The 25,826-nt window shown below is 42.2% G+C and overlaps 2 protein-coding genes across 4 annotated transcripts in view; both read right to left on the reverse strand.

Moving 5' to 3' along the window:
• Window positions 1-2,319, reverse strand: part of LOC139413401 (protein kinase C delta type-like) — a 33,405-nt gene extending 31,086 nt beyond the window's left edge. Inside the window, exon 1 of one of the 2 annotated variants that reach the window (XM_071160734.1) lies at window positions 2,183-2,319. The gene's annotated coding sequence lies outside the window, so the exon portion shown is untranslated. The remainder of the gene's footprint in view (window positions 1-2,182) is intronic. The other variant, XM_071160733.1, reaches the window with a different exon arrangement.
• A 9,347-nt stretch (window positions 2,320-11,666) lies between these two features.
• LOC139413402 (FYVE, RhoGEF and PH domain-containing protein 5-like) overlaps window positions 11,667-25,826 on the reverse strand; it is a 44,973-nt gene continuing 30,813 nt past the window's right edge. The window contains exons 8-20 of one of the 2 annotated variants that reach the window (XM_071160736.1): window positions 23,203-23,293; window positions 22,982-23,032; window positions 22,751-22,809; window positions 21,441-21,512; window positions 21,156-21,224; window positions 15,485-15,568; window positions 15,273-15,352; window positions 15,012-15,108; window positions 14,674-14,811; window positions 14,229-14,468; window positions 14,007-14,108; window positions 13,444-13,598; window positions 11,667-13,364 (exon numbers count right to left, since the gene is read on the reverse strand). In XM_071160736.1, coding sequence (XP_071016837.1) covers window positions 13,328-13,364; window positions 13,444-13,598; window positions 14,007-14,108; window positions 14,229-14,468; window positions 14,674-14,811; window positions 15,012-15,108; window positions 15,273-15,352; window positions 15,485-15,568; window positions 21,156-21,224; window positions 21,441-21,512; window positions 22,751-22,809; window positions 22,982-23,032; window positions 23,203-23,293 — 1,275 coding nt within the window. In that variant the 3' untranslated portion in view covers window positions 11,667-13,327. Of the gene's footprint in view, window positions 13,365-13,443; window positions 13,599-13,979; window positions 14,109-14,228; window positions 14,469-14,673; window positions 14,812-15,011; window positions 15,109-15,272; window positions 15,353-15,484; window positions 15,569-21,155; window positions 21,225-21,440; window positions 21,513-22,750; window positions 22,810-22,981; window positions 23,033-23,202; window positions 23,294-25,826 lie in introns of both variants that reach the window. The other variant, XM_071160735.1, reaches the window with a different exon arrangement.

Here is a 25,826-nt window from a genome sequence, read left to right on the forward strand (position 1 = left end):
TAATGAAAAACTGTATCTGACAAAATATGTAGCCTGGGTGACACACTGTTTCTGCCTTAGTCGACTTGTTGTCTTGCCAAACAAGTCATTGGCAAGGCAATGAAGTAGTATGGTCAAGTACAAAAACGGTCAGGTTAGGTATCAACGAAGGCTAACAGATAAGACAGCAAAGGAGGAACTTCTTTCCTGTACTCTCTAAATGATGTGGCGCAGACAGGGGGGAGGGTCACACACCACAACATTCTTCACGGGGTCTTGAGGATTCTGGAACCCACGCTGTCTCGCAGAGTTTAAATATCTAGCCAACACATTTGGAATTGAATAACATTGTGTGTAAAGAGTTTGTCAGAGCTGTAACGATTTGACACTACGGCACAAATTACAAACGCATACTAGTAGCAGTCATTGCTCCTGCTCGAGAGTCTACACATTCTGGGTGACACGATACAACATTATCATCTCACTGGCTTCTCCTCTGGCGAGCTCTCATTGGCTTTACTAATCACTGTTTTCAAATATTGTCGTTACATCTCTCACTAAAAGAGCATTGCAGATATGACAGTAAGACATGCCTCATAATATAAAGTAAAACATCCAGGTTTCAAACAATTAAGGAACAGAGAAAATATAGTGATGCTAATGATAGGCCGTACTGTCTTTTGACCCGTAGATGGAAAGGCTTTCCCAGAAACCTTCTCAATTAAACGTTAACTAGCTACAAAGTAGCCTATGCCTACCTGGTAGAATGATATCATGATACCTTGCATCAACCCAGTGTCCATCTGTTTTGCAAACTCCATCTCATGTACACTACAGAAACACCGCTAACCAAACAGTGTTAGGTGGCTGCCACTTGAATTAAAGGGTAACTACACTCACAAATCCTAATTTCTTAGATTTTTCCCAGACCTCAAAAGTGGACTTTTCCCAGACCCCATTGTTGTGGACTTAAAACATCCAATGTTGTTGTCAAGAAAAAAAAGAAAAATCTGAAACTTGTGAATTTCTGACTCAGGTGACGGCCTCATTTATCAATTTCAATAGTATGCCTAATACTCATCTACCTGCACAATACATCTTAAGTTGGCCCAATATGGGATTTAGTCTTTTAGGTCTTTCAGAGTTCATGTCACTGTTTCTCAAATCATATTTCACACAGGGAACCTTTCCTTCGCCTGGCGTGCTGTTTGGGAAACATTTTAGTATCTTAATTTCTCCAGACACCACTGGGTACAAGGAATTCAACCTCACCAAAATAATTAGTTTACCATCTTTCTGCAAATTTCCTCTCAGTAGGCAGCACAGACATGTTGAAAAACAACTGGGCCAGTGTCTACAAATCTTTAATTTATAGATCACATACTGTATAAACGTACTGTACTGTGTGGTGATTGGCACCATGGACAACAAATTACACAATTTGGGGTTGTGGACTTGTGGTGCAGCATTCCTAGATCACAAGTGGCACTAGCAAACAGGAGTGACTCATATCTGTGGCAAACATGGTCATATATAATTCGAATATTGTGGTATGTGTGGAGAAAAATGTAAGTGAAATATCACACATCAAGGACTGGCGGTGGCTGAAATGAGCAAGATCCCTCCGCACAAATAACAATCCATTCTAAATACCATGATAGCATCAAGACCCATGGAAAGAAATACACTAGACAAGGATACATTGCTTGATGTTTATTTTTGCTCAACTTCATTCTCACAGAAACTGAGCGTGAGTAATGCGTATTAAATGACTAACCCAAAAACATTTGACAGACTGTTAATCTACCAAGAGCAATCGAGAAAAGTTTGTGTAAGGATTCCTACAGAACATAGGTTACCTACATCAACAGAGATGGAGGGTTCTCGCAACGGTTTTTGTGCTTTGAAGCGCGCATAGGTTACCGAACACTTTACCGCAGTGATTATTTTGTAGCCAACTTGCTCATTTTCAACAATCAGCAGACGCGGTAGTGTCAAAGTCTCACTCAAACTTTAAAATACACTAAAATTAGTTAAAAATATATATATAATGCACATGTGCGAATATCGAAAGTAAGTCCTCCCCTGGTGCTGTCAATGTGCAGTTATACTGTCTGATTTGTCAAGTATCTTAATTCTGTCAACTATTGAAGATTTCCTCCAAAACTGTTGCAATGATTTAAAAGTTAGGGAGTCGACTTACCTTCGTGTTCAAAGTGTTCCTGATCAAGTTTGCTTTCCCTTGTGCTCGGCACCTAGACTGACAGGTATCTTACACTGGAAATCTAGAGTGTGTTTGAGGAAACATTCGACCGTTCGCTCACTCGCAGGCTTGTCATTGGTGACGTCGGGCAGGTGCATTCCCAAGAGAGTGAGAGAGAGAGGGGTTTCGTTTGAGTGGTGAGGCGAAAGCAACCGACTGTAGACGAAAGTCGAGGAGTTAAGTCGGGGGAGGTGCATCTGCAACATCCGAAAGTCGAACATTAATGTGGTTTTCCAACAGAAAGACTCAGTGCAACATGGCAGTGTTGCCGTTGTTTATAGAAGTTGTTATTTATATTGTCAAAATAAACATGTCTCCAACCTCCATATCACACACCCACAAACTTTGGAAGTTTCTTCAAGTGCACTCGCAAAAACCATCAAGCGCTATGATGAAACTGGCTCTCATGAGGACCGCCACCGGAAAGGAAGACCCAGAGTTACCTCTGCTGCAGAGGATAAGTTCATTAGAGTTACCTGCCTCAGAAATTGATGCCCAAATAAATGCTTCACAGAGTTTCAGTAACAGACACATCTCAACATCAACTGTTCAGTGGAGACTGCGTGAATCAGGCCTTCATGGTCGAATTGCTGCAAAGAAACCACAACTAAAGGACACCAATAATAATAAGAGAATTGCTTGGTGAGTCCAAAATGTTAGATTTTTTGGTTCGAACCGCTGTGTCTTTGTGAGACGCAGAGTAGGTGAACGGATGATCTTTGCATGTGTGGTTCCCACCGTGAAGCATGGAGGAGGAGGTGTGATGGTGTGGGGGTGCATTGCTGATGACACTGTCACTGATTTATTTAGAATTCAAGGCACACTTAACCAGCATGGCTGCCACCACATTCTGCAGCGATACGCCATCCCATCCGGTTTGGGCTTAGTGGGACTGTCATTTGTTTTTCAACAGGACAATGACCCAACACACCTCCAGGCTGTGTAAGGGCTATTTGACCAAGAAGGAGAGCGATGGAGTGCTGCATCAGATGATCTGGCCTCCACAATTACCTGACCTGAAAAGCAGTCAACAAGTGCTCAGTATATGTGGGAACTCCTTCAAGACTCTTGTAAACGCATTCCAGGTGATTCTGGTTGAGAGAATGCTAAGAGTGTTCAAAGCTGTTGACTACTTTGAAGAATCTCAAATATAATATATACAGTACTGTTCAAAGGTTTGGGGTCACTTAGAAATGTCCCTGTTTTTGAAAGACAATGAGTGTTTTTTTGTCCATTAAAATAACATTAAATTGATCAGAAATACAGTGTAGACATTGTTAATGTTGTAAATGACTATTGTAGCTGGAAACGGCTGAATTTTAATGGAATATCTACATAGGCGTACAGGTGCCCATTATCAGCAACCATCACTCTCCTGTGTTCTAATGGCACGTTGTGTTAGGTTACTACATGATGTATTATTTTATAGTTTTGATGTCTTCACTATTATTCTACAATGTAGAAAGTAGTAAAAATAAATAAAAACCCTAGAATGAGTAGGTGTGTCCAAAGTTTTCACTGGTACTGTATGTACAGTGCCTTGCGAAAGTATTCGGCCCCCTTGAACTTTGCGACCTTTTGCCACATTTCAGGCTTCAAACATAAAGATATAAAACTGTATTTTTTTGTGAAGAATCAACAACAAGTGGGACACAATCATGAAGTGGAACGACATTTATTGGATATTTCAAACTTTTTTAACAAATCAAAAACTGAAAAATTGGGCGTGCAAAATTATTCAGCCCCTTTACTTTCAGTGCAGCAAACTCTCTCCAGAAGTTCAATGAGGATCTCTGAATGATCCAATGTTGACCTAAATGACTAATGATGATAAATACAATCCACCTGTGTGTAATCAAGTCTCCGTACTCTACCTGCACTGTGATAGTCTCAGAGGTCCGTTAAAAGCGCAGAGAGCATCATGAAGAACAAGGAACACACCAGGCAGGTCCGAGATGCTGTTGTGAAGAAGTTTAAAGCCGGATTTGGATACAAAAAGATTTCCCAAGCTTTAAACATCCCAAGGAGCACTGTGCAAGCGATAATATTGAAATGGAAGGAGTATCAGACCACTGCAAATCTACCAAGACCTGGCCGTCCCTCTAAACTTTCAGCTCATACAAGGAGAAGACTGATCAGAGATGCAGCCAAGAGGCCCATGATCACTCTGGATGAACTGCAGAGATCTACAGCTGAGGTGGGAGACTCTGTCCATAGGACAACAATCAGTCGTATATTGCACAAATCTGGCCTTTATGGAAGAGTGGCAAGAAGAAAGCCATTTCTTAAAGATATCCATAAAAAGTGTAGTTTAAAGTTTGCCACAAGCCACCTGGGAGACACACCAAACATGTGGAAGAAGGTGCTCTGGTCAGATGAAACCAAAATTGAACTTTTTGGCAACAATGCAAAACGTTATGTTTGGCGTAAAAGCAACACAGCTGAACACACCATCCCCACTGTCAAACATGGTGGTGGCAGCATCATGGTTTGGGCCTGCTTTTCTTCAGCAGGGACAGGGAAGATGGTTAAAATTGATGGGAAGATGGATGGAGCCAAATACAGGACCATTCTGGAAGAAAACCTGATGGAGTCTGCAAAAGACCTGAGACTGGGACGGAGATTTGTCTTCCAACAAGACAATGATCCAAAACATAAAGCAAAATCTACAATGGAATGGTTCAAAAATAAACATATCCAGGTGTTAGAATGGCCAAGTCAAAGTCCAGACCTGAATCCAATCGAGAATCTGTGGAAAGAACTGAAAACTGCTGTTCACAAATGCTCTCCATCCAACCTCACTGAGCTTGAGCTGTTTTGCAAGGAGGAATGGGAAAAAATTTCAGTCTCTCGATGTGCAAAACTGATAGAGACATACCCCAAGCGACTTACAGCTGTAATCGCAGCAAAAGGTGGCGCTACAAAGTATTAAATTAAGGGGGCTGAATAATTTTGCACGCCCAATTTTTCAGTTTTTGATTTGTTAAAAAAGTTTGAAACATCCAATAAATGTCGTTCCACTTCATGATTGTGTCCCACTTGTTGTTGATTCTTCACAAAAAAATACAGTTTTATATCTTTATGTTTGAAGCCTGAAATGTGGCAAAAGGTTGCAAAGTTCAAGGGGGCCGAATACTTTCGCAAGGCACTGTATGTACATTGTACAATCAATTGGAGATAGAGAGATTGTACATTTACCAGCACAGTACAATGCCCTTGAGGATCTAGTTTTACCACATATGTCCTTTTCACTGCTTGGAGACATGCCTCGAAGAAGACATACAGGTTTCTATTGTTGTAACAAACAGTATCAACAATGGTACCTAAGATGCAGTCATCTAAATGTCTGCCACAGGTGGCCAGTGGCACCTCATTTGGGGAGGACGGGCTCCTGTGATTTGTCTGCCCTTGAGAATCTATTTTTACCACATTTGTGCTTTTCACTGCTTGGAGACATCCCTCCAAAGAATAATATTCAGGTTTATGTTTTTTTTTAACAAACAGCATCAACAAGATTCAGTCCTCTAAATGTTCCAATGGATTTTTAGCCAATGTTTATATGTTGAAAATAAAACCCAGTAAAGTTCATAAATAGGCCACAGAATTCAAGGCTTTCCAGGAAAACATGTTTTTGGCAGAGGTCAGACACACACACACACACACACACAGAAAATGTAGTCCCTCACTCCATAGGTTAGAGCAGGAATTTATTTGGCCCCCCAAGTTTTCTGAGCAATAAATAAATATTAGTTTTGGGGGGGGGGGAATTTTTGTTGTTGGATATAAAAAATCAGCTCTAAGTGATCTTCATTTAAGAAATCTGTTTCCAAGTATTCCCACATGTAATAGAAAGACAGGAAGTGATCACGTTTTAGTCAAACATCTGTTTGGGCTTCTTGCGGTCAATTTGCATTCTATAAATTATTTATAATTATATTCCGGCCCCCCGACCATCCGCTCAAGAAAGTGACGTCCCGCGGCTGAATCTAGTTGATGATCCCTGGGTTAGAGCAGCCAGAAACTCCCTTTGGAGGCTTGGTTAAACCAACCCAGTCCCACCTACATGCTCCCAGCCATCCATCCTCCTCACCCATACAAGGCAGTGAATCAAGAGTCATCATACCCCACCTGCCCACCTCTCTGGCTATAAGAGACAAGAAGCTTCTAAATTTAGCCAATCTGTCCCAGCTTCTATAGGGCTATTTGTAGTCCCATTGAAAGTTTATTGGTGTCACACAGACTTGTATTTCTAATTGGAAGTGAATGCTGACACAGATTTGGTTTTTCATCAATCATATCCATAATCACCATGGTGTGGTGTTGTACTCCCAACTTTAAATAAAATACAGAGGTTTCTAATAAGAGGTGCCAGTGGTTGAGTAATCATATTCAACCTCCTAATGCTTATGCCGTACCTATGACCGTGGCACTGCTGTGAAAGAAGGAAGTAAAGTGTGTTATTAATGTGTTTGTGTACTGTCTTGTGTAAATGGTATAGACGTAGCACATTCCCTAGACAAGGTAAGGTAATGTAAATGTTATTGTACTATTTCGCACACACAATATATTTTAGGTTGGTTATTTTCCTAAAGTATGCATGTGTTTGACATGTACATTGTACAGTCAACCTTAGTGTGAAAGAGATGCTTGGCTTTTGTTAACCTTACTTTTGTCAGATTGTTCTCCTGTGCTGTCATCACATTCCAGTGTTAAAACAGTGGTACGTTTGACTTGTCTTCTATACCATTAATTTAGCTCTGATTATGATGTGTGGGATACCACTGCTGTGCACTCTAAAAAATGAGGGGCTCAACAAGGGTTCTTCTAAGACCCTCAAAGTTCTTTGAAGAACCTTACATGCTGACCACATGGCTCACGTCTCGTGCGCGAGCGTTGCAAAATAAATGTACACATACATGTTATTCAATCATTGCACCCACACCACTCGTGTACCTCTGCGACCGTCTGTGTGGCCAGGCGCTAAAATTGAAATTGGTTCTATTTGTGATGCTCAAAGCACTGCAAGTCCGGCATCCCATCTCCTCATTGGTTTTTAGGAGCATATGTGTGATTGAAAGATGAACTTAGGTCCACTCTCCGATCGGTTGTAGTAATGCTGTCATGTCACGTCCTGACCTTAGTTCCTTTTTTATGTCTCTATTTTAGTTTGGTCAGGGCGTGAGTTGGCGTGGGCATGTTTTGTTCTGTGTGTTAGATTTCTATGTCTTTGGCTTGGTATGGCTCCCAATCAGAGGCAGCTGTCAATCGTTGTCTCTGATTGAGAACCATACTTAGGCAGCCTGTTTTCCCACTATGGGTTGTGGGTAGTTGTTTTCTGTCTTTGTATTAGTTACCAGACCGAACTGTTTCGGGTGTTCTTTTTGTTTACGTTGTATTTTAGTGTTCAGGGCATTTTAAATAAACAACGAACACTTACCATGCTGCATATTGGTCCGATCCTTCCTCCTCCTCAGACGAAGAGGACTGCCGTTACACTTCAATTTAAGGTAAGGTTTGTCCCTTGCATGGTCTAAGTTGATATTGTTTTATGATGATTCCATCTATCTTTTCATATAAGTGTTGATTTTCTGTTTTAGAAAGATTTGCAGAGGTAAGAATATGTTGAAGGCTAGCTGAGGCGCATGTTTTGTTAAACATCTATATAACACATTTTTGGGGGATTCACAGACTTCACCTCTGATGAATATAACAGGAAACCTGTTTGCTCACCATGAACAGCAAAATCATTCTGGCTATGGATACGGAGAACATGAACACATTAACATCAACACGCCAGATAATATACCCATTGGACTTGGGGCTCTGCTGGGAGTTTACCTCATTAAGATTTTTTTATTCTGCTTAGGGGATCCATTAAAAGGGGTTCTTTGAAGAACTTATAGGTTCCCCCACAGTTTCAATTTGAAGAGCCCCTAAAGGATCCTCCAGGAATCTTTACTTTTTAGAGTGTGTCCTGCCCCAGACAGTGTGTAACTTTGTTTTCATATTGGCACTGGACGTTAGGGCAGGGAACACAGACGTTTCCTGCGGTTATGCCTGCTGCTGTTGTCCCTATGGTGCCAGGGCAAACATCAGGGTGAGTAATGAGAGGAAGGGATGGATGGAGGGCAAAGCAAAAAACACCTAAAAAATTAGAGAATTGTCCTTTCATCCTGACCTCTGCTAAAGAAGCAAGCCTTTCTCTATATGTCTTTCATCTCTTACTATTCCATCCATTCTCTCTTCTTCGTCTCCTCCTGTCATTTTTCGCTTCCTCTTGTCTCCTTCCTTCACATGTCCTAAAGCCTGTCTTTATTCATGTGAGCTTCATCAAACCATAACATTGCTTTTAAACTGAAACAGTGGCTGTCTGTCTGCAGTGTAGAGGATGGACCATCCCTGGAATGCTGACAAGGAGGAAAGGTCACACTGGAACCACTGGAGAGAAAAGCCCTTTTAATTAAAAATGCCTCAATTAAACAACCTTTCTCTCTCTGACTCTCTCTCTCTTTTTCTACATCCCTCCACCAGTCAATGAATCACTCTCTCCTGATTGTGGATCCAAAACTTTCCAAGGAGGGACAGAATTGTCATTGTATATCTTTAGAGCTCCACTCTCACCTTGAGGGCACTACAGAACACAGACAGACTCCATTGATCTGAGTATGCTCACAGTGACCCGTCTCTGATTCCTCTTTCCTTGGCTCCTGCAGAGATAGAGAGAGAGAAACACTGAGAACAAGGGGAGACAGGCTCAGGTAGAGGGAGAGCACAACCCACTTGGCAAAAACTGGTTGAATCAATGTTGTTTCCAACTAATTTAGACAAAAAAAATGGATTATGTTGAATCAAAGTCAAACTAATAGTATTAGCAAAAGGTCATCAACATAAGGGCATTTTGTATTTCTTTCACCCAACTTTTAACCTAAAAGCAAAGACATGGTGACATTTAGTTGACAACTCAACCAAATGTAAATCAAAACTAGACGTTGAACTGACGTCTGTGCCCAGTGGGAAAGGACATGATGGATTAGCGAAAAGTAGAGCAAAATGTCTTTCAGGTTCTTTAGAGAGGGATTTTTTCCCGTTTTCTCTCTCTTTCTCTCCCTCTCTCTCCTTCTCAGCACTGACTTAGTATTGGGCCACGATGACTCCAGGGATGGTGGTAACTAGAGCAACCCCATTTCTTTCTTCATCCATCCTTCACTGCTTCCTCTAATCTCACTCACCCCATCTTTCTATCTTTATCTAACATATCCAAACATACTTCCACATTACCCCTCAACCCCTGCACCGTACATGTTCCAGTCTTCTGTCCTCCCTCATACTATCCCTTTGTTAAGTTCCCCCCCATTTCCCCTCTCCTCACTGACCTTAATAAGGTTCTGTTAGTCTGTGTACTCTGGGATCAAACCCAAGCTTTGATATAGTTTCAGGGGACCTGGCTGGATCAGACATTAAAATGAAAACAAGGTCTTGTTTTGCTGGAAAGCTCTTACCGTTGGCCTTCAGTGTTCTGTTTAACTTGTGGCCATTAATATTGCAGGCGTTGCAAAGAAGTAGGACAAAATGTTTTGTGCTGTTTCTTAACTTTAATTATTCATACCAGCTGCTGCATTCCTTTCCCTGGTCTGCTGGTCGGTTGGGGCTCAGTGGAACTCTTTGATATGGCTAATTAGCTTATCTTATTGGTGTCATATTACCATCAGTTCAGTCCTAGCAGGGAAGCAGGGTAGGCACAAAGACAGTATGGGATGAATGCACCTGTAGAGATAGAACCTGTAGACTTGTAGACTTGAGGTAGAGTCCGTATCATAAACCCTTCACAATTACTGTTCTCAAGACTCAACACAACACCCATGCACTTAGAATACTGCTCCCAAATGTCATCACACGGATATACTGTAAACATACATAAAATGAATCAGGAAACCCCACGTGCTTTAGATTACTGCAGGTAGGCAGCATAGTTACACAGAAACAACTACCACAGGAGCCCAGATACACACCTGTTTAGGTACATACCTGAGATATGAGTGTGTCAAAGGCTGATGACATGCCAATGTCTACTACAGCCATACCAGTAATATCAATCATCACCTCATAACATCATATAATACAACAATCACAATTAAAATAAGAGGCTGGAATATTTCAATGTGTATCATGTGTATCATAAACCAGCTTTAACCCATGTTATGTGGAGAGGGGAATTGAAGTAAAAGGCATCACATCGTGTATGTTTCTGATGTGTGTGTCTGAGGTTCTCTCAAAAACTGTATTGCATAGTCTTCAAAAGGGGAGAGCACACACAGAAACAATATGGTCCAATACTTATTCATTTGTATACTTTACACAGTGTAGGGGGGATAAGATAAGTGTAAATATGTCATTTCTTTGATGTACATACCATCAAAGAAAAGGCCACCTAATAGAACAATATAAAGTGATGCAGGTAGCCTATCGGCTAAGCGTGTTGGTCCAGTAATTGAAAGGTTGCTGGTTTGAATCCCTGAGCCGACTAGGTGAAAAATCTGTCTGTGCCCTTTGAGCAAGGCACTTAACCCTAATTGCTTCTGTAAGTCGCACTGGATAGGAGTGTCTGCGAAAATAATAAAACATGTCTAACAATTTTGGTTATGATAAGTTAAAACGGGTATTCTAATCTCAGTAAAGCAGGATACTTAAAAATAAAGTAAGTAGAATAAACAAATCAACAAAGCAATACCATTGGTCAAGCCTGTTACAAAAATGAAAACAATCTCTCGTTTATAGTCCAATGGTATCTAGCACTAGCTTCGTACGAATCATCCTGATCTCGCATGTTTACATTCTGTTTAGCTTCATCATTTTCCTCGTAGCGTTCTCCTCTTACAGGCGCCCCTGCATTTTGACTGTGTATAGCTAGCTAGCTGTAGACACATCCGTAAGACTTTGATAGTTAATCAAGTGACCTTCCAAGGCGAGATGTTTTCTTCTTGATAGTTCCATTTTTAAATGTTTGGTAGCTTAGTCTGAGGCTATGTCTCTAGGACTAGACCGGGCTCAAGCTTCAACAGAATCGCTAAACCACCGCTTGATCGACAAATACACCTGCACGACTTTTTAGCATTATACGGGTATCAGCCCCAGGCTCAAAGCTCGAGAGAAACAGAGGGCCATGATCTGCACGGGTATCAGTTTGTTTATGATGAGTTTGTCTGTTTGTGAAATGACCTTCACACTATGATGTTCACCTGGAAATAACCCACTGACCATTTCGCTAAACCCGCAATAACATCTGCTAAATATGTGTATGCGACCAATAACATTTGATTTGATTTACATACTCCTAGTAACTGTGCCATATCAACTGCACCATCATTGTTTCTGATGAAATGTACATTCCGTCTCTGCTGGTCTTTATGGAAGCACGGAAGAAGCAACTTTTTCTGATGAGTTTATTTATTGTAATTGTTTAACTGTATACTGTACATCAACATTTAAATGGTGCTATATGCAACGCCATGTTAGAGGTACAATCTCATAATACTATTGGTATAACCCATAATCCCAGGTGTGAAGACCAAACGTGTCGACCGAGTGTAGATACATGTACTCATGATGTGCACGACTGGTTGCATTTTTGACTAGAATAAAATGTAGTCTGACAAGTCTGACAGGGATAGTCTGTTAATATCTGATGTTCTCAAAGAAGGAGAATTAGAAGAGAGAGGAAAAAAGAGTGACATCATCAGCATCAAAGAAAAGCGCTCGGTTGGTGCTAAAACGGATATTTATTGATTTGTTTAACCATTTACTTTCAGCCGTTCCCATAAAGACTATCATTTGATATATGCACATTTGTTTAGCCATAACACATGGCATGGCATTCAAATGGAAACTGTTGGCACTTCAAAAATGTAACCACCCTTTCAGAAAAGGTTCAGAAACTGTACATTCAGCTATGAAATATACTTCAAGATGATCTTTTGTTGAATAATACTAAAACTGTCTGTAACATTTCACATTCTGGCATTGTTATTACACACCTGTGGTGTAAAATAAGTATGTTCACAGAGAGTACATTGGACAAGATATAATGATTCAAATGGCTTTCGCTTGTAACATCATACAATAACATTGCTGTACAAATACTTATTATACCTCACTTCAAAATGTGTGAATTGAATATTACACTATATTTAAAATACAGTACATAAACGTCTCCATACAATACCAAAGTTGTTTATACTGCCCGACAAATGCAAAACGCAGTAACTATGAATTCTGATCAAAAATCTTTGATCTGTTTTAATGGCCAGGTAGGTGTATTATCTGATTAATGTGTTATTTCGTTTCCTGACACATGAACAAGCCAGTTGATCAGAATATATCATGGAATATCCGAAATTGCAGTCTGTCTCGATATAATTTTTTTTTGCATTTCAGAAAAATGACGTAGTTACTGCGTTTTGCCATGGTAGGGCAGCATTTTGATTTGGTATTGTTTGTACAGTGGTGTGCACTATCCAAAACAGAACCCATACAAAGTTGTTCCATGTACAAGTTCATGGTAGACAAAGAGTGTCAGAAAAGACAAGTGTGTGAATGTGCACTGGCACTGAAGGCTGTCAATCAAACATTTTGATACACATTGTCTAGGAGTTTTACAGTTGTGACATGCAGTTGTGGTCTTTTGACACAGGGACCTGTGTGTGCTTGAGCTGGCTCTATGTATTTCCTCAGAAGATTTGTGTTAAAAGAAAGTCAAACACTTTAATTATGCTCCCAAACATTTAATGGGTCTAGCAACCAACGTTTCGTCCTTCTTCAGGGTCCTGTTCGCCACTGCTGACCCAAACAAAGTCCTGCAGTGAGTTTGGAACTGACCCAGTCTGAGTATACACTGTACTCGACTGAGAGGTTTTCACCTTAAAGAGGCTCACTCTTGGATGTTTTCCCCACACATGGTCTGCATGTATGCCCTTCTGCCTGTAGATGGCAGCCTTGTCAAGGATGGTTTTGCGCAGAAGACACCAGGAAAGAGAGAGTGGGTCGATAGGCGATGCACAGGCAGCGTTGGTCTGTGCAGACAGGCAGGTGTTATAACACTGTGGCCTCCTCCATGGCATTGACCCACCTGCAAAACAAAAGTGAATAACATGAAGACGGTAGATGTGTAAGTGTGTCTGCCTGTGTGCTTGTGTGTGTAGCCTGACCTGCGGGCAGTGTGCTGATCGTCTGCTCTAAAGGTGTAGTATAGTGTCTTCTTGTGGTAGAGCTGAAACATGTTGGAGCTCTCCTCTCCCTCCGGCCTCTCTGTCAGCTTCACTGTGAAACTCTGCAGGGGCAGAATCTCAGATGCCATCTTGTCCTGTGTTGAGAGTGAGGTAGGGACATTTATAAAGGACAAGTCACATACTCAGCTGTATATACCAATTACGTTTTTACAGAATTTTGAGAAACAAGGAAACTAACACACACTTGTATTTGTGATTTAAGTTAACGACACTGCTTATTATAAATGGTAGCTACCTACAAAGCTTGTAAAAATAACATACAATAAACGGTACAAATAAAGAGAGAGCACAGAATTTCTCCATATCAGGAGAGACTTTGTAGAAGCTTTTAAAAGAGTCCAGAATAATATGGGCATATTGTGAGTATATTGAGGGTGCGTGCGCACGTGTGTGTACGTATGTGTGTGTGTGTGTGTGTGTTTGGGGCTGGTGTGGGAGACTCTGTGCCCCCTCACCTCACGTGCTGTGAAGGTGTAGAGCACCTTGTCTTTGAGGAGGAACCACAGCCTCTTCCACTTCCTCTTGCTCTTCTTACGCCGCTGCAGGCTGCCACTCATGGCCGAGCCCTCAGCCCCCAACACCACCTGCAACATAGGTCAGAGGTCAACATCAGGAAGTTAGCAGGGCATACCACAGAATATTGCATCAGAGCAGAACTTCAGAACTACACTGATAAAGGTCAAAGGTGATGAGGTATTGCAGACCTGGTTGAGAGAAGAGGTGCTCTTCCTGCTCCTCCACAGGCTTGGGGGCTGGAAGCTCTGGAACACAGCTGAGAGGGGCCGACTGGCCCGGTGGGTGCAGGGGCTGGAGTTACCACACGCCCCTGAGATACTGACACCTCTCTTCCTGAGCTCAGCGTAGCAGTGGTCACACACTTTGGCCACCCTGTCTTTGAGGTACTTCAGAGGATACTTGTTCCTGGAGCAGGCACGACACACCACCTGGGTGTAGAGAGAGAGAGAACAGGTGTGAAGGTGGAACGAGAGGACCTCTGATTTAAGGAGTGTTGGAGATCAAGAAGTCAAGATACTAAAAGAGTCTGCCAGGATAATGTAAAACAGTGGGTTGGGGTCAGTATGAGTGAGAGTCTCCTATGACAGCAGTATGATTGACAGGCTCCTACAGTAAGGCCTGTGTGTGTCTCACCTTCCCACAGGCGTTGCAGTGGTGGCGTCTCAGGGTCATGCTGAAGTCGGAGGTACAGTTCATACACATCATCACATGAGTCACGGGCACCAGCACTGGAGCTGCCTCCCCCAGGGCCATCCACAGCTTCTCACGTGCCTGCATGGGGAAACAATGTTGCAGCAACGTTACAACAACATTACAAACCAATACATCAACGTTACAACAGCATAACAACAATGTTACAACAACGTTAACAACCTTTTGTGCATTTTATAAATGTCACAGGTTAAATTGGTTACAAGTGAGCTTTAATGGTATGTCCTGTCCTGAGTGTCATTCAGCGGTGAACTCATTACCTCACTGCAGAGGCCACCGAAAGTACATAGGCCTGCAGCATGATCTGCTATGGCCCGACTCAGCGTGTGGAACCAGTCCTCCCTCTCACCACAGGAACTAGGGACACAGAAACAGATATGTGTTCAGGCTGTACATATACATGTGTACATACAGTATACATGCAGTATATGTATATATAAGTACATATATTATATACTGTATGTAACCAACGGACAAGACTGGTACAAAGCCCCAGACAGGTGTCCTCTGCTCTGACTTACCTGGCTGACAGGGTGATGCTGACGTCATTCACCTCGATCCTCAGGGCATTGAGCACGTTGTCTATGACGGGTATACTGACCTGGGAGAACAGTACACACAGCACAGCAGTCAGCACACAGACAGACAGAAAGACACGGTGACACAGCCATAGGACAGGGGTGAGGTCTGAAGATCAGGGACGGTCATCTCAGTAGGAGGGGGTGGGACTCACCTTCATCCCAGACAGGTAAAGAGTGTTCTTCAGCCGGTATTTACCATCCTGCTGAGGATAGGTGTACAGCATCACATCATTCATCTGGTGTAGACAGAAACAGAGGGACAGAGGTATGATTACTATCATGTGTGCAAACACAGCCTGACTGCCAGCCTGAAATGTACGGCTACATTCCGGTACTCTACCCTTCTCCTGAAGTGTGTGCTCGTATACTTTCCCTAATGGATTTAAAAGGAATGTGAGGAATACTCCCTCCAGCCATGCTTGCATCCAATCCAATGCTTTTAAATGCATGGGGGGAGTGAACAAGAACACACTTCTGGAGATTGGAAACACAGCCCTTATCTCTTTTCCTGTTGAAAAGTGATATCCCAAGTATATAGTAAAGCACACACACTAAAGGGTAAAAATGTATATGTTTTGAGCAAAATAATATTTTTTTCGACACAACTGCAAACTTCAAAGAGTGAGGCATTCAAGGAGTTGGTCTGATGGTCAGATGTGATGTCATTGATCTTCCGACTTGCTTGAGGAGCAATAGAGAACAAAAGAGGAAGACCCCACCCCCCCACTTGTGTCATGTCATGTCATACCTGGACCACCTATTGAGATGTGCCTTTTGTTTAGTAAATCAGGTGTTCAATGAGGTGAAAAGAAGACTGGAGGAGGACTTTAGAGCAATTAATGTGGAACCTCCTTGGTCGCAATTTTTTTTTTTTTTGGGGGGGGGATTTCCTTTCATATTATTCACACATTCAAACGTTAACGCCACAAACCACACATTCCCATGTCACACACAACAAAGGCTATATGATAAAAAGGCACCAACGTTTATTTGCTTATTACACCCAACGTACTGTAATCCTCAGAACATACTACAGCCTATTGTGTTGGAGGGCCTTATTTAGAGTGGGACAAAAGCAGTTACATCATTATTCACACATTATGTGTGCTCTAAACATCCGCGGCCCATAAGGCAGCATCCAGGAATTCTCCACCGGTCCCTTCCAGCTCCCAGCAGGTCTGAGAAACTGCCTGGTCTGGGTGGAGGCCCTGGAACCAGCCACCACTACAACAACAAAACAAGCTCAAAAGGGACAAAACAGCATGTGACCCTCTAGTCCTGACTGTGGTGCCAGGAAAATAAATCTCCCTAAACGTCAACATAACTCAGGAGCTGATCGTGGATTTCAGGAGACAGTAGAGTGAGCACACCCCCATCCACATCGACGGGACCGCAGTGGAGAAGGTGAAAAGCTTTACATTCCTTGGAGTACACATCACTGACAATCTGAAATGGTCCACCCACACAGACATTGTGGTGAAGAAGGCGCAACAGCCTCAGGAGGCTGACGAAATTTGGCTTGGCACCTAATACCCTCACAAACTTTTCCAGATGCACAATTGAGAGCATCCTGTCAGGCTGTATCCCCGCCTGGTACGGCAACTGCACCGTACGCAAACGCAGGGCTCTCCAGAGGGTGGTGCTGTCTGCCCAATGCATCACCGGGGGCACACTGCCTGCCCTCCAGGACACCTACAGCACCCGATGTCACAGGAATGCCAAAAAGATCATCAAGGACATCAACTACCCGAGCCACGGCCTGTTCACCCTGCTATCATGCAGAAGGTAAGGTCAGTACAGGTGCATCAAAGCTGGGACCGAGAGACTGAAAAACAGCTTAGATCTCAAGGCCATCAGACTGTGAAATAGCCATCACTAGCCAGCTACCACCCGATTACTCAACCGTGCACCTTAGAGGCTGCTGCCCTATATACGTAGACATGGAATCACTGGTTACTTCAATAATGAAACGCTAGTCACTTTAATAATGTTTACAGACTGTTTTACTAATTTCACATGTATATACTGTAATCTACTGTATTCTAGTGAAATCCAGTCCGACATTGCTCATCTTAATATTTATATATTTCTTAATTCCATTCTTTTACTTTTAGATTTGTGTGTATTGCTGTGAATTGTTAGATACTACTGCACTGTTGGAGCTAGGAACACAAACATTTCACTACATAATAACATCTGCTAAATATGTGTATGTGACAAATCAAATTTGATATGATCTGATTTAGGGGTGTTCACACTGCAGGCCTACCCCACACTACCCCAGGCTCTCACAAACACATTACAGACTAAGAGATGTGTACAAAGTACAACCTAGAAACTCCATTTTAATCATGCATTAGATGCTCAACTACTGCAAATTCACTTTCCCAACACGTTTCTCTTCCTCTCTTCTGCTTCAAGTACTTCACCTGTTTCTTCCCTTCTGTGACAGTCCCTCTCTCTTCTCAATCCTCCCCTAATCCTTTCCTTCACTCGTGGCTCTCTCCTCTCTAAAACTTTCCTCTGGTTGACATGACAGTGACTTTCCTCTGGTTAGCATGACAGTGACTTTCCTCTGGTTAGCATGACAGTGACTTTCCTCTGGTTAGCATGACAGTGACTTTCCTCTGGTTAGCATGACAGTGACTTTCCTCTGGTTAGCATGACAGTGACTTTCCTCTGGTTAGCATGACAGTGACTTTCCTCTGGTTAGCATGACAGCGACTTTCCTCTGGTTAGCATGCCAGTGATTTTCCTCTGGTTAGCATGACAGTGACTTTCCTCTGGTTAGCATGACAGTGACATTCCTTTAGTTGCCATGGCAGTGACATTCCTTTGGTTGCCATGACAGTGACTTAATGGCTGTTGAGCGCTGCTACTCAGTGTCACTAAGTGAGTGATGGCTTTCATCATCTCTGTTTGGACTCGCTGGCTCATACATTACACCTGCTGCCCCTCTCCAGCCATCTACTCCAGAGGAGCTACCCAGTTACTCACACACAACAGTCTCTCAACCATCACTCTAGGACCAAAAGGCTCCTTAACAGCTTCTACCCCAAGCCATAAGACTGCTGAACAATTAATCAAATGGCCACCTGGACTATTTACATTGACACTGCTGCTACTTGCTGTTTATGATCTATGCATAGTCACTTCCCCCCTACCTACATGCACAAATGACCTCAACTAACCTGTACCCCCGCACATAGACTCTGTACCGGTACCACCTGTATATAGTCTCGTTAATGTTCTTTTATTGTGTTACTTTTTTATATATTTTTTTAAACTTTAGTTTCTTAACTCTATTTCTTGAACTGCATTGTTGGTTGAAGGTCTACACCTGTTGTATTCGACGCATGTGACAAATAAAAATGGATTTGATTTGATATACAACCCATTTGGGAGACACAGGGAGAGAGAGACATGAAGACAATAAGAAAGTGGTAGGAAAAGGAAGCAGAGAAAGAGAATGGCTCCTCAGAGAATGGCTCCCAGCGAGCACATAACGTTCTGAGAACCATATGTTTCTTAGAGCTCGGTGAGAGCGTGGTTGCCCTATGGTTATTTTGCATACAACTTTCGCACAATGTTCTGAGAATGGTGCAGGACAGTTGCTTGGCATTAGAACATTCTCAGCACATTTAAGGAACTTGACAAAACAATTTTATTTTCTTGAAATTTAATTACTTCAACATAATGTTTCCTAAAAGTTCAAACATGGTTACATTGAATGACATTTTTGGTAATGTTCTAGGAATGTTCTCCAACTATTTTCACATTGGGAATGTTCTCAAAAAGAGAACTTTAAGAAACAATGTTCTTATGTGGGAATTTCAATACTTCAGCATTATGTTACCTACAGGTTTCCTTATGGTTCTATTTAAATGTATATTTTCAGAATATTCAGAGAATGTTCAAAAACAACGTTCTTTTGTGGGAATTTCAGTACTTCAGCATTATGTTTCCTACATGTTTCCTCATGGTTCTATTTAAAGTCATGCTCTCAAATTGTTCCAAGAAACATACGGCGTTGTTCCCACAACCAATGTGAAACCAAGAACATACGTTCCCACAACTTCCAAGGAACCAACTGTGCTATTTGTTTTAGTTCAATATAAAGTACATACTAGTAAATGTCACAATAGTATATGACACCCTTTTCTTCTTTCTACCATTTACTTCCCTTTGTTTTATGTCACTCCCCCCAGTCTACAGAGTGTCTGGTCTTTGCAGCCCTGTCAGTCCCTTCACTGCACAGGAAGCCAGCATCCAGTGACCCACACCAAACATCCTGTGAGGAAGCAGGGCCCTCGAAAACAAGCCCTGAGAGAGGGAGGCACCTGGCTGGATATGATGGGGCTAGGGTTGTCAATTTCTGGGAACGTTCAACAAATTCCCTGGTTATCTCAAAATCTCGGTTGGAGGATTCTCGGAATCAGGAGGGAATAAGCAGGAAATCCGGAATCCTCCAACTGTTATTTTGGGAAAACCAGGGAATTTATTTCATGTTCCTGGAATTTTGCAACCCTAGGTGTGGCCCTGTGGCCTTGTCCTCCTTCCTCTGCCTGCTTCTACATTCTGCCTCCCTCTGTCTCCTCCCTTTGCCTCTCTGCCTCACCCTGTTTTAACTTTTTTTATTTTTTTATTCACCTTTATTTAACCAGGTAGGCAAGTTGAGAACAAGTTCCCATTTGCAATTGCGACCTGGCCAAGATAAAGCAAAGCAGTTCGACACATACAACGACACAGAGTTACACATGAAAAAAAAAAACATACAGTCAATAATACAGTAGAAAAATAAGTCTATATACAATGTGAGCAAATGAGGTGAGATAAGGGAGGTAAAGGCAAAAAAAGGCCATGGTGGCGAAGTAAATACAATATAGCAAGTAAAACACTGGAATGGTAGATTTGTAGTGGAAGAATGTGCAAAGTAGAGATAGAAATAATGGGGTGCAAAGGAGCAAAATAAATAAATACAGTAGGGGGAGAGGTAGTTGTTTGGGCTAAATTATAGATGGGCTATGTACAGGTGCAGTAATCTGTGAGCTGCTCTGACAGCTGGTACTTAAATCTAGTGAGGGAGATAAGTGTTTCCAGTTTCAGATATTTTTGTAGTTCGTTCCAGTCATTGGCAGCAGAGAACTAGAAGGAGAGGCGGCCAAAGGAAGAATTGGTTTTGGGGGTGACCAGAGAGATATACCTGCTGGAGCATGTGCTACAGGTGGGTGCTGCTATGGTGACCAGCGAGCTGAGATAAGGGGGGACTTTACCTAGCAGGGTCCAGTGGGTTTGGCGACGAGTATGAAGCGAGGGCCAGCCAACGAGAGCGTACAGGTCGCAGTGGTGGGTAGTATATGGGGCTTTGGTGACAAAACGGATGGCACTGTGATAGACTGCATCCAATTTATTGAGTAGGGTATTGGAGGCTATTTTGTAAATTACATCGCCGAAGTCGAGGATCGGTAGGATGGTCAGTTTTACAAGGGTATGTTTGGCAGCATGAGTGAAGGATGCTTTGTTGCGAAATAGGAAGTAAATTCTAGATTTAACTTTGGATTGGAGATCTTTGATGTGAGTCTGGAAGGAGAGTTTACAGTTTAACCAGACACCTAGGTATTTGTAGTTGTCCACATATTCTAAGTCAGAACCTGTCTCCCTCTACATCTGATTGCCTTTACCAGCCACAACAGTATCCAGAAAACTTGGATGAGACCCCACCCTTACATGATCCGAATAACCACCATGTGTGATTCTGAAATATTAGTGAACGTTTTAATGGCACATGAAGAGGATAGTGGTTAGTAGACCGGTAATAGTTACCAGAAATAGGTGTCTGGGCTGTCTGCTTTTCCTGGAAACTTTCATTAGAGTGCCTTCCTTCACAAACATCTGCAAACACACAGAAATAGAGAACATGTTAGCAAGAGGACTGCCTGTACTGCACTAGCAGTGGGCTTTTAGATCCCGTGTCGGATTTCTAGGCGGCCACGGTCTGAGATTGGTATTATTCACTGTTTATGTTATGTTTGTTGAACAGAGTAACACTGTTCAGAGAGAGAGAGAGAGAGAGAGAGAGTGAAAGAGAGAGAGGCAGACTGATCTCACCCTTCCTGGCTTGAGTAGATCTCTCTTGCCTCTGACACTGTACTCAATGTGAACCAGCCGCAACAAATTATCCTGTGTGTCAGAGAGACAGAGAGAGAGAGAGGGACAAGAGAGGAGAGTGAGATAAGGAGGAATTTTCCTGTGAGAGATGGGTAAAGAGAGGAACTGTCCTTGTGAATGAGAGGGAGGGCAGTGGAAAGGGATGTGCTGCTGGAAACTGAATAGGAGTGGAAGAGATCGTGTGTGTGTGTGTGTGTGTGTGTGTGTGTGTGTGTGTGTGTGTGTGTGTGTGTGACACGCATACACTGTAAATGGGTTACCGTGAATTTGACAGTATAGCTTACAGGCAGTAAAAAAAGTAGCTTACAGGCAGCTTGGTGGCAAATAAAATTCAGTATTTTATATTACAGTAATATAAAAACGGTATCAAAGAAAGTACCGTATAGACACACAGTACAATACCAAACAATATACTGTATTATACTGTAAAAAAGCAAATGCTACCGTAATCGGAATGAATGGATAAATTAATTAAATTAATTGAGGCATTTGTATTTCACAGTATTTTTCTGTAATTACAAGGGATTGGTGCAAGCAGGTTGGATGCTAGGTAAAGTGTTTTCACATTACAGCACATTCATGAATAATTGGTGGCACTTCTAGAGGCCTTAACAAAGGCTTCCAAACTGTCAATGACTACAGACCAAAACAGATAGGGCAAAATGCTCAACCATTTAAGGCTTAAGGCTTTCTGCCTTAAGGGGATCTTATGAGGATCTGTGTGGCTGTTTGAGAGACAGGGGATATACGATCTATCTTAGGATGATCTGTGTGGCTGTTTGAGAGACAGGGGATATATATGATCTATCTTAGGATGATCTGTGTGAGGCTGTGAGAGACAGGGGATATATGATCTATCCTAGGAGGATCTGCGTGAGGGTGTGTGTGTGTGCTCTACAATGTAAGTAATGTCCTTACTCATACTGCACCCTTTGTTACGAAGCACCTGGGATCTTTGATGATATCATCTTTCCTCGCCCTCACATTAATCAATAGGCAACAGAGCCCAGTGAGAGCAGAGAGACAGGCCTCTCCAAGATGACTGACGCGATTTCACTCACAATAGTGTTGCCATGCGGAACCAAGAAGGATTTACACAGGGAAAATGTGAGCTGTCTCCACACTTTCAAGTTCACACTCCAAGTTTGTACATTCTGTACATGCATACCTCTAGCAAACACTTGCATGAGCACATGTACACAGTCGTCTGAAATAAATAGAGAAACACCCATACAGACACACCGATTTACCCCTTGCTTGAGATTTTCATTAGCCTGGTCTGCCACCTCTGAAACGATGACTAAGGCAGCTGGAACACAGAGGGAGAGACAGAAAGGGTTAATGTCCATTAATATGCAGGGAGTAAACAACTAACCTATGATATTGTATATATGTGTGTGTGTGTGTGTGTGTGTGTGTGTGTGTGTGTGTGTGTGTGTGTCTGACCTTGGCAATTCTTATAAAGCAGAGAAAGACCATACCTTGTGTATCCTCATATTCTTTTGAATCAGGGGAGAGGTTGTTTAAGTAATCTACAAAACATAATGGCACAAACAAACAAATTATTCAAAAACAGAAATGGATGAATAATGTGCAGAATGCCGCATAACACTATTCAAGGTCGAGAGCCAAGATGGGGTACATAAATGGAAGTTAGTATTACAATTTTGCAATAGTACATTATGAGGTGTGTGTCAAATACCTGTGAGCAGCATGCGGTACTGGAGGACTCTCACAATGACCTGCAGCAGCTGGTGCTTCAATTGGACCTGAGCTCCATCTGGACCTTGCTTCTGCACACATAAACACATTGCCAGGTTAACACACACCTGCATGCATGACTGTGGAACATACACACACGCATTGCGCACAGACATGAACACGTAACCTCGCACACGCAAATAAATAATACAATGCACAACACTACTCTCAACTTGGGTAACCGCTGTTAAAATGATGCAATCAAAGCTATAGATGACAGAAGGATGAATGAGATAATCTTGACAGAACGTTTGACCACCAACCTGACCACTCCAAATCTCCTCACCACACAAACCCTGTACTGTCTCTATTCTTCTGCCCTATGGAATCCCTTCAAAGGGGAGAATAAGCAAGATATCTAAAACAAATCTTTCAGAGGCTAATTGTGTCTGACGGACATGTATTCCCAGTCCCAGAGAGGGTCTATAATACAAAGGGCCCAGAGCAGATCCACACATCACCATTGACTGAGAAGTCTCCTAACCCAATAGAGCCCCGTTCCTCATTAGAGACGAAGAGATAACCCCCCCGCGGGACTGAGACAACCATCCCTTCGTTTACACTGCGTGACTGTGGAACGCACACACACACACGCACCCCCCCCCCCCCCCCCCCCCCCCCCCCCCCCCCCCTCCCCCAAACACACACACACACACGCAGGCCCGCAAACAAACACACATACACACACTCACATGTAAGCACACACACACGTACGCATGCACGCACACACATGCAAACGCGCATACAGGCACGCAAGGACACACACACAGACACATGCAAGCACACCCACAAATGTACGGACACACACACACACAGGGCTGGCGAGACAATATTGCTGGCCCTACAAAGGGGAGGATTAATAGCCACCACACACCAACCTTGGTCTTCATTATGAGAGATGGAGCATAGCAGAACGGAGTAAAAATAGAGCAACGATTTGGAACCAGGATTCTAGTGTCAAACCCCCACCTCTAATCAGCTAATCCACCTCCCTAAATTCTCTTTCTCTCTTTGTCTCTGTTTCAATCCCCTTTTCTCTTACTCCATTCCCTCCCCCTATGGAAAAACCACATGATTTCACATGTGGAAATGTCACATGATTTCACATGTGGAAATGTCACATGATTTCACATGTGGAAATGTCACATGATTTCACATGTGGAAATGTCACATGATTTCACATGTGAAACTATGTGGTTTTGGAACCGTTCTCATGTATTGATATTTCACATGACGATTTTCACATGTGATCACATAACCTTTCACATTACATTGTGCATGTTTATACGTATATACACAGTAACTATTATTTAACACGCCTCACGATCTGAACACACATAGATGACAGAAGGATGAATGAGATAATCTTGACATAACGTTTGACCACCAACCTGACCCCTCCAAATCTCTTCACCACACAAACCCTGTACTGTCTCTATTCTTCTGCCCTATGGAATCCCTTCAAATGAGAATCTTCCTGCTATGCCACCATGTCTATGTCAATAACTGATTTCACTTGGGTTCCAACACGTTGGACTTCAAAGTAAATCATATTGAAAAGCCAGCACTAGGTGATAATATCAAACGTAATCACATTGATCACATAAAGACGTTTACACTATTTTAGCAGAGCAGCGTGACACTATTTATTACTTCCCTTACAAAAAACACATGTGAAATGTGTAGTTTCACATGTGTAATAGCTGTTTTCACATGTTGAGCTGAAATGTTCACATGTAAAAACAAAATAGACAGATGTGAGGTCAGCTGTTCACATGTATTACATTTAGAGTTCACCTAAACCACCTTTTCACATGAGGGACAATAACATATTTTCATCTCACATGTAAATTGCAGATTCACATGGGAATTTGCATTTTCACATGTGAAAGTTTTTCACAGGTGAAAATCTAATTTGCACTATCACATGTGAAAAACATTCACATGTGAAAATGTAATTTTCACTTTCAAATGTGAAAAATATTAACATGTGAATATCTAACTCTCACAAGTGGAATTGTATTTTGCACATCTAAAATACATTCACATGTAAAAATCGGACTTGCAGTTTTGTATGTGAAAAATGTATAATGTTGTCATGTGTAGTTTCATGGTATCATATGTTGAAATTTTGCAACCCCATGTTGTCACATTTATTTCACATAAGATGATTTGTATTTGTATTTATTAAGGATCCCCATTAGCTGCTGCAAAGCTAATTGAATTTAGTGTGTTCCCTCAGGCCACTACTCCACTATCACATATGTGACCCGTTTCAGAAAACTAGGCGCATGTCGTGGGTCACTACTTCACAGGAGAACCTTTGAACATAAACTTTTTTTTAATCAGATAATGGGTGGGCTGGACATGCCAAGAGATGAGTTTGGATTGGTCTGCCATATAGCATGCTTCTTCTGTCTGTTTGAGCTGGTCAGTATGTGTAGGTAATCCTGTCTAACGCAGTTTTTAAAGATGTATCGCGTAGTAAAACTGGATAAGTGTTGCTCTCCACTTTCTGCAGGACCGAGTTTTGAAATCAGTGGAATTTGAGAATGTTGGAGATGG

Source organism: Oncorhynchus clarkii, chromosome 7, assembly GCF_045791955.1.
Source record: "Oncorhynchus clarkii lewisi isolate Uvic-CL-2024 chromosome 7, UVic_Ocla_1.0, whole genome shotgun sequence".
NCBI classification, from domain to species: Eukaryota; Metazoa; Chordata; class Actinopteri; order Salmoniformes; family Salmonidae; genus Oncorhynchus; species Oncorhynchus clarkii.